A 12,077-nucleotide genomic window follows, 5' to 3' on the forward strand; every position below is an offset into this window, starting at 1 on the left:
ATTGGCTTCAAGTGAATATGATAAAATCCTACACTACTAAGGAAAACAGTCAAGCCCACATGTAAAGTTGGATCTTTTTTGAAATCGTAATTGTGATAACTGGGATAACACCGGGAACAAAAATATTCCACCAGGGAGTATATGAATCCACCTGTTTTATGAATGCATACCCTGGAAAATCTACCAGCTTTTAGGTAGAAACTGTTAGGCCAGATTCTCACAAGGTATGCACAGGAGAGCGTGTAATTAGTCCATCCTGATACACCAGGGCATGTGTTATTGCTGACAGCAGGACCGGACCTGGATGCCCATTTGTGTATGGAGAAACAGTTGCACGCATGTCCTTAATCCTCGCCCAGGCCCAGGGCGTTGAAGAAGTCCACCTCCTCCGCTTTTCCCCCCTTTCCACCGAGGGGGGTAGGAGCAGCCAGAAGAGGACACAGCTGGGGAGAGACAGCCCCAGCTGCGTGACCCTGCTGCTGTGCACAGCCCACGCTGCTCGGGCAACTTCTGCTTCGCACGGGGTAAAAGCTCGTACGGCTTCTGCTGCTCTGATGAACTGATACGAAATTTCTCTCTGTCCAGGGCATTCTCATATTTGTCTCACACCATTCCTGAGTTCACAGACAACTGCCTGATCAACATTATGAAAACTGGGGATGATTTTTATGCTACCAGTGAGACTAACTTCATCAGGAAAATTAATCCGCTGACTCTGGAGACATTAGAGAAGGTATAAAAGACTGTCTGTCATTCTGGTTCCTCATCCGCTAAGGAATAAAGTTTCAGGCTGACTCATAAGGATCCTTTAACACGTGCAGGACACAAAACTGGAAAGATACTTTTCTTCTACTATTCCCTTACTTTTGAAATCATGGTAAAGTGAAATAGTGAAGATACCAGATTTTTTAAGCACTCATGAGTTGAAAATTAATACCCAGGTAATTTGGGAAAAGCTGGGCTTAGAGCAATTTCAGTTGTACATAATCCAGCAAGGCTGCAGGAATAATACCACATATCATGCTTATGACATGATTATTTTGGATGATTTCCATTATTATCCATCTGTAGTTATCAAGTGATTTACATAATTAACAATTCAGTAGGTCAGTTATATGACTACTCTTCAAGTACCTTATGCAAGATATTACTTAATTATTAAAATGAAATCTTGACATATTGAAATATACAATGAGTTTTTTCTAGCATGCGGTACCGTTTGAGTACAATTTCCAAGGTTTAAATCCAATAGAAATCTTTTTGCTCCAGAAGATTACTAGACTCACAGCCCTATTAAATAAACTGCTTTCAGGATGAAATAGGCATTTGCAGAGTAACTTCTTTAGCCAGTCCTCCCGTTGTGTTATGTAAGGGAGAGATGAATGTAATTCAGATTCTGTAACTTGTTTTAGCCTTCAATTAGGAAATCATTTGAGTACCTACATAAGTCATTTGGCTTAATTGTTGAAATTTCAAGGCCTTTTGAAAATGGAGTACCAATAAAAGGCTGCCAGTGCTAAAAAGCTGGTGGATTTGTGGTGTTAGCTGAGATCAATTTTAATTCTCTTACGCATCTCTAAGATCTCCTATTGTATCATTTTCCAGGTTGATTACAGCAAATACGTAGCTATAAACGTGACAACTTCTCACCCGCACTATGACAGTGCTGGAAATACTCTCAACATGGGTACTTCAATAGTTGATAAAGGGAAGACAAAATACATTCTATTTAAGATTTCTCCCTCTGTGTCAGGTAAGATATGTCTTTTATCAGTATTTTCTAGAAACTTGTTAGCAATTTCTTTTCTTCTGAGGTTAAGGCGTGGTGATACAGCTCTTCTGGAAACCGATGGCGTTTGTTTTCTTAATTTTAACTTACTGTGAACTTAATGTTAACTGCTTAGCCTGTCTGGGCATGTGCTATTATAAAGCTTCGTCTTGAATACTGTGTAAACAGGGTATTTCAGTATGAAGAACCTTGCTTTTGAAGAATGTGCTTTTAGAAGAATTCTACTTTGAATATTACTAGAGTGAGACAACTCTTTTGGAAGAATTTCCATTCCCTGTATTCTGATGTGTAGAGGGAGGATGAACAGAAACAATTTTATCTATAGGGCAGTATATATAATTTGAAGTTGTAAATTTTAATTTTCTTCATAAATGAAAATGCTCTTAAAATGCTGATACTGTGATTATAGGAAGCATAATACCTAACACAGAGTTAATTCATCTTGAACCAGGCCTACACTAGGCCTTGCTGAAATTCTGTCCTTTGTTCACAGAGGAATCACTTGCTCTTTTTCCTTCAAAACAATCTTTTTTTTGTGTTGCTCTTTAAAATCAGCTGCTAATGTGATGTCTGTCCTCTTGGTTGAACAATCAAGAGGTCTTCCACAGCTGAAAGAGAAGTTTGTAATTTCTAGCTGGGGCTCAAAGTCGGTATAGATCAAACAGGAACATCTCCTTGGAAGTTCAAAAACATGGGGGCATTTGAACCCTCTTGTAAAGCTGCTGATTTAATTGAGCATCTTTCTCTTCTATGCTGGAACTTCTGAAGACAGTAACCAGTGGAATCAAATAGTAAGATGAGGGTGCTCTGTCTAAACGGATCCGGCATTGTGATATTACTGCGTTGCTTCGCTCAGATGCAAACTTCTGTGTTAATCCTGCAGGAGAAAACAAACCACTCTCTTAACAGGAAAATGCAAATAAAACTGAGGGGAACCTGTTCTTTCCTACTTCATACATGGAAGAAATCCAAGCACAAGATTGGATTGGAATTTATTATAAATGTAATTTTATTTTTTATCATTTATGTTCAGAAAAAGGAAAGAAGAAATCTTGTTTTAAAGATCTGGAAGTGGTATGCTCCATCCCTTCTCGCTCTCTGCTCCACCCAAGCTACTACCACAGCTTTGGAATCACAGAAAATTACATTGTCTTCATAGAGCAGCCATTCAAACTCGATATTGTCAAAATGGCAACTGCTTACGTCCGAGGTGTGAACTGGGCTTCCTGCCTTTCCTATCATAAGGAAGATAAGGTATTTTTCCTAATGCTGAGTAATGGAGTCAGCCAGGCCAGTAACCTCTTCCACACTGTTCTGTTTTTCATCTGGTTCATTAATTTCAGTAATCCTTCGTTTCTTTCAACCCTTGACTTTCATGTTGCACTTTTTTTTAGAAGTTCTATTTTGTTGAATATTATCTCCCATCTCCAGAAATTTCACAAATAAATATCTGATGCTGAAGTGCTTGAGAAAGAGGATAGTTTGGCATCGTTACAAATACTGTGTGCTAGCAGAGAAATTCAAAACCACACCAGCATCCCAGACACATACAGTTGCTCCTGGTCCAAACAAAACACTGTATATCGCGGATGAAATCTGCTCTAGATCCATTGCATCAGATAGGAGAGCCAGACTCCATCCGCAACCCGCAAAGCCCGCATCCAACAAAAGGAGAGTCTTTCACTGTTGCAAATGAGGAAAATAATAACTGTTTTCCGAGGACCTTATTTCCACATGCTCTGGCCATCAATAAGTGGGGCATGCTGGGGGAGGGGGCACTAGCACAGAGCACTACAAAGACTCTGGACTAAGGCAAGATTTATTTAACTTCAAAATAGAGCAGGGGATTTTCCAGGTTTTACCAGAAAACTTCCATCCTCAGCCTAGCCCAAACAGTAATTTGCAACAGTAAAATGAGTTTAAAGCATTTCCACACTCATTTTACTCCTGCATTTTTTGGTCTTCAGGTTGGAACCTCTTATCTCCTAGCAGCAAATCCTGAGTTCTTAATATGCTTCAGTAGAAACAGACAATACATTAGAATGTTGATGGCTACCATTAGAAAACAGTTTCCTAAATAACTATTTGCTGGTCATGAACGGTTTTAAATAATGTTTCCTATCTTTCAGACTTGGTTTCACTTTGTAGACAAGAAGACTAAAAAAGAAGTACACACCAAGTTTTATACCGATGCTATGGTGTCTTTTCACCATATAAATGCTTATGAAGAGGATGGCCACATTATTTTTGATATTATTGCCTATGCAGACAATAGCTTATATGATATGTTCTATTTAAAAAACCTGAATAAAGACTTTGAAGAGAGCAACAAGCTTACCTCCATACCAATCTGCAAACGATTTGTTGTTCCTCTGCAGTATGACAAGGTAGGAAGAAAATGGCTTTTTAATCTGTTCTTTGATCAATAGTTTAAAATACATCAGTGTGAATAATGGGTGAATTATTAGTTGCCAGCCCTTACGTGCAAATTTCTGATTCTTTAAAAACAGCATATACACAAAGTGTGCAGGAGTTTTGTTTTGTGCATGTCTTGTGAGAAAGGGCAATGAGCAGCTGGACATAGAGTTACGTGGATCTAGGTTCTCAGACCATCCATTATGGAGAACAGGGCTATTGAGCATACATAATTTCCTTACCAGTGAGATTATTTGTAAAATGCTATCAAATACGAGCAGATACATCAACTTGGCTGTTGACTTGAAGGGCGTGCATGAGGTTTTGCACAATCTGTTTCTTCCACTTTACTGGAAGCCTATATATAATATACACATGCTCCCAACTGTTGCAGTGGTTGTAATAAAATTGGAAGATCTCATTTAAGTGGGAGATTAACCAGGAAGAGGAAAGATTTTATCTTTCAGTTTAATTTAAAACGTCATTTTACATCATTGTTTGCAGGAAAAATTTTATACTGCCCAGCAACTTGGGCAAGTTTCTGCCTGGTACATTTGGAATGGATAATACTTTTTCTTTCTACATCCTAGAATCTTGCTGCTTTGTTCATGCCTCAAAAACAGTTATGCAGGAATGACAAAGGATGTGCTGGATCACACCAGCTATCCAAACTACCCTGCAATCTTAAGAATTCAGCAATAGCATATTAAAAACAAGAGTGCATTACACCTATTTTTGCACTTGATTTGTAGCAGGTGGAAAAAAACTAACCTTGGTGACTTTTAGTGGGAATTTGATACCTAATTCCTTGAAACCCATCTTCATTAATTAAATTCACAAACTATGTAATCCATTTATTGTGCTTCTGGAATAGAGCCATGTCCATCTAAACCTTCCTAAAGACTCAGTGTGATTCAAAATGATTACTCTATGATATATTAAAATCCTCTGAGTATAACACGATTTCTAATGAAAAGGTCAGAATCTAATTTTACAAGATAAAGGCCATAAGAAGGAACTTCTTGAAGCTGGATTATTTGTTTAATCTCAAAATTGTCTATATTAATATCAAACCTGATGAAAGATCTAAACTAGAAGCATATTCTTAGAGACACATTACTTTTTCAGCATATGTCTCTTTCAGGATGCCGAAGTAGGTTCTAATTTAGTCACACTTCCATCTACTGCAACTGCTGTAAAGGAGAAAGATGGCAGCATCTACTGCCAACCTGAAAGACTATGTGAAGGTGAGACATATCCGTTACACAAATCTCAAATATGTTCTCTTACACACACATAGGTGCATTCTAATAGTGCCTAACAGCTGTTCATATACGTAAGATCTTTATAAAGCTAAGAGAAATGCAACTTTTAATTAATATGTTTAGTGTAGATAGAGACAACATCTTTCTCTTCTTTGCTTTCCTCCTCTGGGTCTATCCAGTAATATATGACCCTGAACCTCTCAGATACATATTTATCAAGAGTGAAATCCTTTAAATGTCTGAAGTTACATCAGTTTTATATTAATATAGGATCCCAAGTCTGATCTTACAACTATTAATATGGCTTGCAAATTTACCTGTTACAAGACTAATTTTAAATAGGTCTGTTACAAATAGTAACTTCAGTTATTGCTGTATTTTATAAAGATTGCCTTTGAAAGTGTTTTTTTTAACTTTTTTCAGGGGATAATAACAGGAATATGTGAAGAGTATATATTTACCTAAAGTGAAAGTAATTTCTTAGAATGGTAGCCTCCAATTATATCTCAGATGTTCACATCTCATGTATTTATGAAGAAAGAAAAAACAAACAAACAAAAAAAAAACCCAAAAAACTCTCACAAGTTCCAGTATAATGAATCCCTAAGAATCAAAAAGTATAATTTTTGAACTAACAACCCTGGTTTAATATGTTGTGTTAATATCCATCTTCAGCTTTTTAGAAATTCGGGCATCCAAAATCTGTGCATGATCTGTTTTAAATACTGTCAAGGTTTTTCACAGAGCAAAACTTCCTGAAGATTGGCATATGTAAATGTACATTTGAGTTATTTTTCTTCTCTTGTTCCTATGTCTTGAACTTTATTTTACCCAGGGATAGAACTGCCTCGCATCAACTACGACTATAATGGCAAAAAATACAAGCACATCTTTGCAACGGAAGTCCAGTGGAGTCCAGTGCCTACAAAGGTATAATTAACATTTACAAAGTCAGAAACTGTGTTTATAGAACACAAATCAAATTTAAGCAGTTATAAGTAGACCATGCTTTACTAGTTTGGCCCAAAATATAGCCTAATCTGCATTCTTACATGCTAATGAAAAGCGTGTGGTTCTGAGGCCAGAAACTGAACTCTTTTTTTTGACATCAAGCTAAAGCTTCTAAATGACGACACTGGAGTTGGGTACTACGTTCATAAAATTCAGCACTTGAAAGCAGGAGATGAAAAGTTGGACATAGATCAGCTTACTTGTATGATTAAAACAGCCTCACTGGGCCAAACCATGGAAACAATATATCTTCATTTTACTAGTTGAAAATCTGGAATATTATTATCGGCTGTTAGAAACGTGTAGTTCCATAGGCAGCAGAACAAATGCTTTCTTACAGATGTGACTTGAGATTGGATTCTTGAGTATTCAATAGTGTATGTGTTTCTGTCAAAACTTTGCCCATTGGTGGGTCATTCACATGCAAAGAAACATGAAATGCCTAAATTCTTATAAGGTCAAGCTCATGTTGTACCATTTCCCTCATAAAATATTAATAAACTCAGGCTTCTTTGTCCAGCTTCATATTTCCACAAAGTCTCTTGAACACAATAGTTACTGAGACCCTCACTTTTCTGCTAAATTGGGCTGATCTCTAATGTGCCAAGAGCTACAAAGGAGACAGTAGGTAAAAGAAGTACTAGACAGACACACATCTGTAATATTTTTTCCCTTTAGGAAACCTAACTAAAAAAATAAGTCAACTAATCAATTAAAAATATTAAAACAATGTATAATTTTTCAGAAAGCTTTATTTTTTGCTAGCTAGCTCTGTATTAGAGGGTAGCAAATGTTTCGTTTGTGTATGCATGATGCCAGCTTTTCAGGAGACAGCCTGGAGTACAAATAGATTAAGATGAAAAGTATTAAAAGTTGAAGGTAAGAGTACTGTGCAGACAAACTCACTCTTTATAATTCTTGTTCTGTGACTATAAGGCAGCGCAAATTGAGTTCACTGTTGGTTCTTGTATGTAATTACCACAACTGATTACAAAATAAATCTGGATTTCTGCATGATGCAAGAAAATTTATTGCAGCACAGCTGACAGTACCTCACACAAATCTGCAAGTGCATGATTTCCAGTGTAGATAATCCTTGCTTGACTTAAATATAATAAAAAATGCTGTTAGAAGATTCTTTTGTTCACATCAGTTGCTCTTTAGTGAATGCAGGCACAACAACCACCATGTGTAATCCCTAGGTAAAGTCTGTCAGCGAAATTGCTGTCATCTTGGTTAGAAGGGAGAATTCTTCCAAATTCTTCCTCCAGTAATTTGAATAGTTTCATTTTTGTGTAAATATATTTTTTGACAAAAAGTCAAAAGGGAAAAGAATATAACTGCATCTGTATGGGTAGAGAAAAGGCCTTAACAGAATTGAACTGAAAATGCCATGCATCCCCACTAGCAATTGGTTTGGTCAGGCACTTGACCCATTAATGAGATGAAAATCTGTGCTCTGTTCCTTCAGTAAACACCCATATCTGTGTGGAATTCTTGCCCCATTGGTTTAATCTTTACACATCACTATTAATAGCCTTTGTTATGGCATATATACCCTACTTAACAATAGAAGGCCTTGAGAAATATTGAGGTCACAATAAAAGGAAAATAATTCACAGGATTAGAAAATGGAAGGTTTAAATCCTGTTTTCTGCTTTACGATAGAATCGCAGCGATTTGGCGCAAGTCCCTTAAATGTTCTGGGCCTTGGCCTCTTCCTCCGTATAGCGAGGGCATTATTTATAGGGAAGGTTCTGTTAGTATTTGTAAAATACTTAAAGCCCATAAATGAAAGGTGCAATTGTAATGTAATGTAATGTAATGTAATGTAATGTAATGTAATGTAATGTAATGAAATGAAATGAAATGAAATGAAATGAAATGAAATGAAATGAAATGAAATGAAATGAAATGAAAAGAACATTGTGTGGTTATGCAGCCACTAAATGTGACTCCAAAGTTTAACATTTTCCAGGTGTTTCCTTCTTGTGAAGACACACGCCTTGTTGCTCCTTAACTCTTAGCCTTGGTCCCCCATGCTAGCAGTCTGCTCACGTTGTACCTTTGGAATAAACCACTGTCTGGGTCACTGACATTTTTCTTTTCTGGTCACAACAATTTAGATTGTAAAATTTAACATCCAGACAAAGGAAACGCTCCACTGGGAAGAGCACCACCACTGGCCATCTGAGCCCATTTTCGTTCCCAGCCCTGATGCAAGAGAAGAGGATGATGGTAAAATAACGACAACATTCTGAAAGCTGGGGTTACATGAGTTTTGCGTTAAATCTTACAAGTTTCATTGTTCCTAGTCAAGAAAGCTGGGTTGATGCTTCCACTGTGAGATTAAAATTAGCACCAGCCATTTTACTCCTGCAGACAAAAACCCAAAGCAACAATAGACCAAAATCAGCTTGTGTAATGTCCCAAGGTAGCCATAAACGATAAAACCAATGCTTAGGACTTTCCAGAGAGCCACTCGGAGCTGGATTTATCAATAGTTTGGAGCAGCTGAAGCTGTGGGAAGTCAGTGTTGTTACAGATGAGAAGATGAAGTGGCACTGCAAGTATCCCTGTAATCTCAATCCAGTTCAGTTCCCAGGTGACTCTGTGCAAAGGAAATGGCAAATAGCTGAAAGGATGAGTCCCAAAACTGCCAGGCATACAATTCAGTGTTGGTTTGGTTTTTTCCTTCCCAATGAACTGCAGGCAGACCAGAAAAAAGCACAGAACAGAAGCATTCATTAGCTCTTTAGCACTCTAAGTCAACTTCTTGGTCTAGTAAATACTTTCAGTTTGTGTCCTAAAATTATTAGGAAACGAGAATTGTTTCCTGACAGTGTTATCTTTTCTGCTTGGTGTAACTAGTATGTGCTTCTAATTCTTCATTTGTATGTCACAGGCGTTGTTCTGACCTGTGTTGTGACGTCTGATCCAAAGGACGCACCCTTCCTACTTGTCTTGGATGCTAAAACATTCAAAGAATTGGGCCGAGCCACAGTCAATGTAGAAATGCATCTGGACCTGCATGGAATGTTTATACCAGAGAAAGATTTGAAGATTGAGACCGAGTAACATGTCCTGCTCATTCAGGAACAACCTTATCTTATGACAAGAAATTACTACATATAATCTCTTCGATAACTGTACATAATCTCTTATAAGAGAGAGCAATAACTTTTATTACAAATAATTATGTGCACAACTGATACATAACTATTCAAAAGAAGAATGATCAGTATTGAGTGCTAATGTTGTATACAACTCGTGGGGCAGGGAACAGGAGACAAAGGTAACAAGAAATGCTTTATTTGAGTAGAATATATCTTTCTGAACAAATGAAGTACTGAATTTATAGGATGATGCATGGCCTGAGTCACATATGTCTGCAGGTCGTGTAACTTTCATGGACTGTTTCAAGACTGCAGCTCATGACGAAAGTTGTCTCCTGCCAGAAAACCTCACCTTAAACTATCTGCTGTGATACTAATAATTCATGGCAATGCATTCTCTTGGTGCTTGATTTCTTAAACACCACAGTAACCAAAGTATTACATTGAGGTGCTACAACTTTCTAATTTAGAACCTAAAAAAATCTGCTTTGCTAATAATTTCATGGTGTATTTTTTCCTTTTATGTTGACAAAACCAAGTAGCCTGAAATAGAATATATGGTTTTATGTAGCATTCAATTATACTTCAGTGCGATTCGATCTTAAGCACTTGGTATTTAAATCAGTTTTCCTTGAGGAGAATATCTGACATTCATTTAACGGTTGGACTCGATGATCTTAAAGGTCTTTTCCAACCTAAACGATCCCATGATTCTACGATTCTATGTAATTAGATGATTACATTGTGTAAAAGATAAACAGAAATGTAGTATTTATTAATATTGCTAATAGCCTCTGTTAATAACAGTATGTATATGAGTGAGAGCAGTATATTTCTAGCAGAACTCAGATACACGTATGCAACGATTTGTTTAGGTGAAAGAGTGAAAGACCTAATTTAGACCTTGTCTGAACTACCCGGTAGCTGGAACTACAAGCTATTGTTCCTATAGCTAAGCATTTGCTTTATTGTCTGCTTAGGAGCATCCATGTTCTGACATGGGTTTATCATTGCCTGTAACAGACGCTTCCTAATAAAAGTGCACAACTCTCATAGTCACAATTAAAAAGCACATTTCAATATACAGTTCAAATGCCAAGTATACCGTGACTTTTTTTTGTTATAGGCATGGCATTTCCTAATCCCCCAAGTGTATTTGTTTTCTGATTTGGGGCATTGATTTTTCTTTAGAGGAGAGCTTTTTTTTCCTTTGAATTGTATTTTCCTACTGTAGATACCTTTACTGTTGGAGGCATCTTTACTGACAGAGAAAACTAGGTATACATCCCTCCATTTTAGGTGTTCATCTGGTCTGTACGTATCACCACGCTACTCAGGTATCTCTCGCTCTTAACACGCACTCTCACAGTGTCTCTGCTGCTCACTGTGTTTTACGGGTAGGAAACGGAACGAAATCATTGTCATTTGCTATCTCCCCATCACATGAGAATCTGGGCTTCGGTGACTTGTTCGTGATTACGTAAGATGTTTATGGCAGAGCAGGAATTGAACCACATCATCCCCACTTCTTGTTTGCTCTGTAACAACTACACCTCCCTTTCTCTGCCTAAGTCTTTGCAGTTTGTAAGTATAAAGAATATACAGGCTATTTTTAATGTAAAAAAAGTCACTGTGGTCAGATCTAGAGTTAAAATATGCCATTTTGGGCATTCAAATGTTTATATATTCCATAAAATGGAAATAAACACTTCAGTAAGGTGGGTCTGCAGAAATAGTCATCTTTACTGCTTTCAAGGCATACTACCACTACTATTTAAGAGAACTTTATCTTCTAAAGAAGAAATTGAATTCCATTTTTGCAAATAATATGGAACCAGTACTGGAATGGAAGACTGACTTCTGATGTTGGCAAAAGACACCAGCTGTGGAGTTGTTTCTTTTAATCTGAAAAAGTTTGGATTTAACAAGTCTCAGCAAATATTTCTGGAATTATAAGGTGTAATGAATCAAAAGTCTAACCATTATTATAGATCTCCTTTTAAGAGTTTGTCTCCAGAATTTCTTCTGTAGAACTCAGTGTTATCTTTTCGGATGATCATAACTTTGGATACAGGAGTTACTTGACTTCTGCGGAGCTAATTCTTACTGGCAGAGATGACACGATAGGGGAATATTCATCATAAAACCAACTTGCAGTCTAAGAAAGCAAATGTGTTATTTATGCTCATGTAGAGATACTGCAGAAAATAAATCCTAAGAACTTGTCTTGGGTATGATTTTTAAATAAAGTGTGCCGTATTCACTTGGTCAGTACTACACAGGATTTGATTAGCATCAAGTTTGTAGTCAACCTGAAGAGAAAAACAGTGATGTAAATCTGGGTTCGCCAATCCCAGTATCCTGCTGTGGCAGAGACAAGACAGATGATAAAACCATATGGCTAATGACAAATTTGTTCAAGAATGTTTTTAGCAGTTGCAATAGTAATCTGATGAAACGTTTACCCTGAATATAGTAACA

The 12,077-nt window shown here is 37.1% G+C and overlaps 1 protein-coding gene across 1 annotated transcript in view; it reads left to right on the top strand.

The window, feature by feature from the left end:
• The window catches only part of BCO1 (beta-carotene oxygenase 1), a 70,061-nt gene extending 58,240 nt beyond the window's left edge, over positions 1 to 11,821 (top strand). Inside the window, exons 5-12 of the mRNA XM_009467213.2 lie at positions 586 to 733; positions 1,606 to 1,753; positions 2,823 to 3,043; positions 3,919 to 4,176; positions 5,349 to 5,451; positions 6,305 to 6,399; positions 8,607 to 8,718; positions 9,386 to 11,821. Of these exons, the coding sequence (XP_009465488.1) occupies positions 586 to 733; positions 1,606 to 1,753; positions 2,823 to 3,043; positions 3,919 to 4,176; positions 5,349 to 5,451; positions 6,305 to 6,399; positions 8,607 to 8,718; positions 9,386 to 9,558 (1,258 nt within the window). The 3' untranslated portion in view covers positions 9,559 to 11,821. The remainder of the gene's footprint in view (positions 1 to 585; positions 734 to 1,605; positions 1,754 to 2,822; positions 3,044 to 3,918; positions 4,177 to 5,348; positions 5,452 to 6,304; positions 6,400 to 8,606; positions 8,719 to 9,385) is intronic.
• Positions 11,822 to 12,077: the final 256 nt, after the last annotated feature.

This window comes from Nipponia nippon, unplaced genomic scaffold, assembly GCF_047370975.1.
Source record: "Nipponia nippon isolate SJK-2023a ecotype South Korea unplaced genomic scaffold, ASM4737097v1 scaffold_7, whole genome shotgun sequence".
Lineage (NCBI taxonomy): Eukaryota > Metazoa > Chordata > Aves > Pelecaniformes > Threskiornithidae > Nipponia > Nipponia nippon.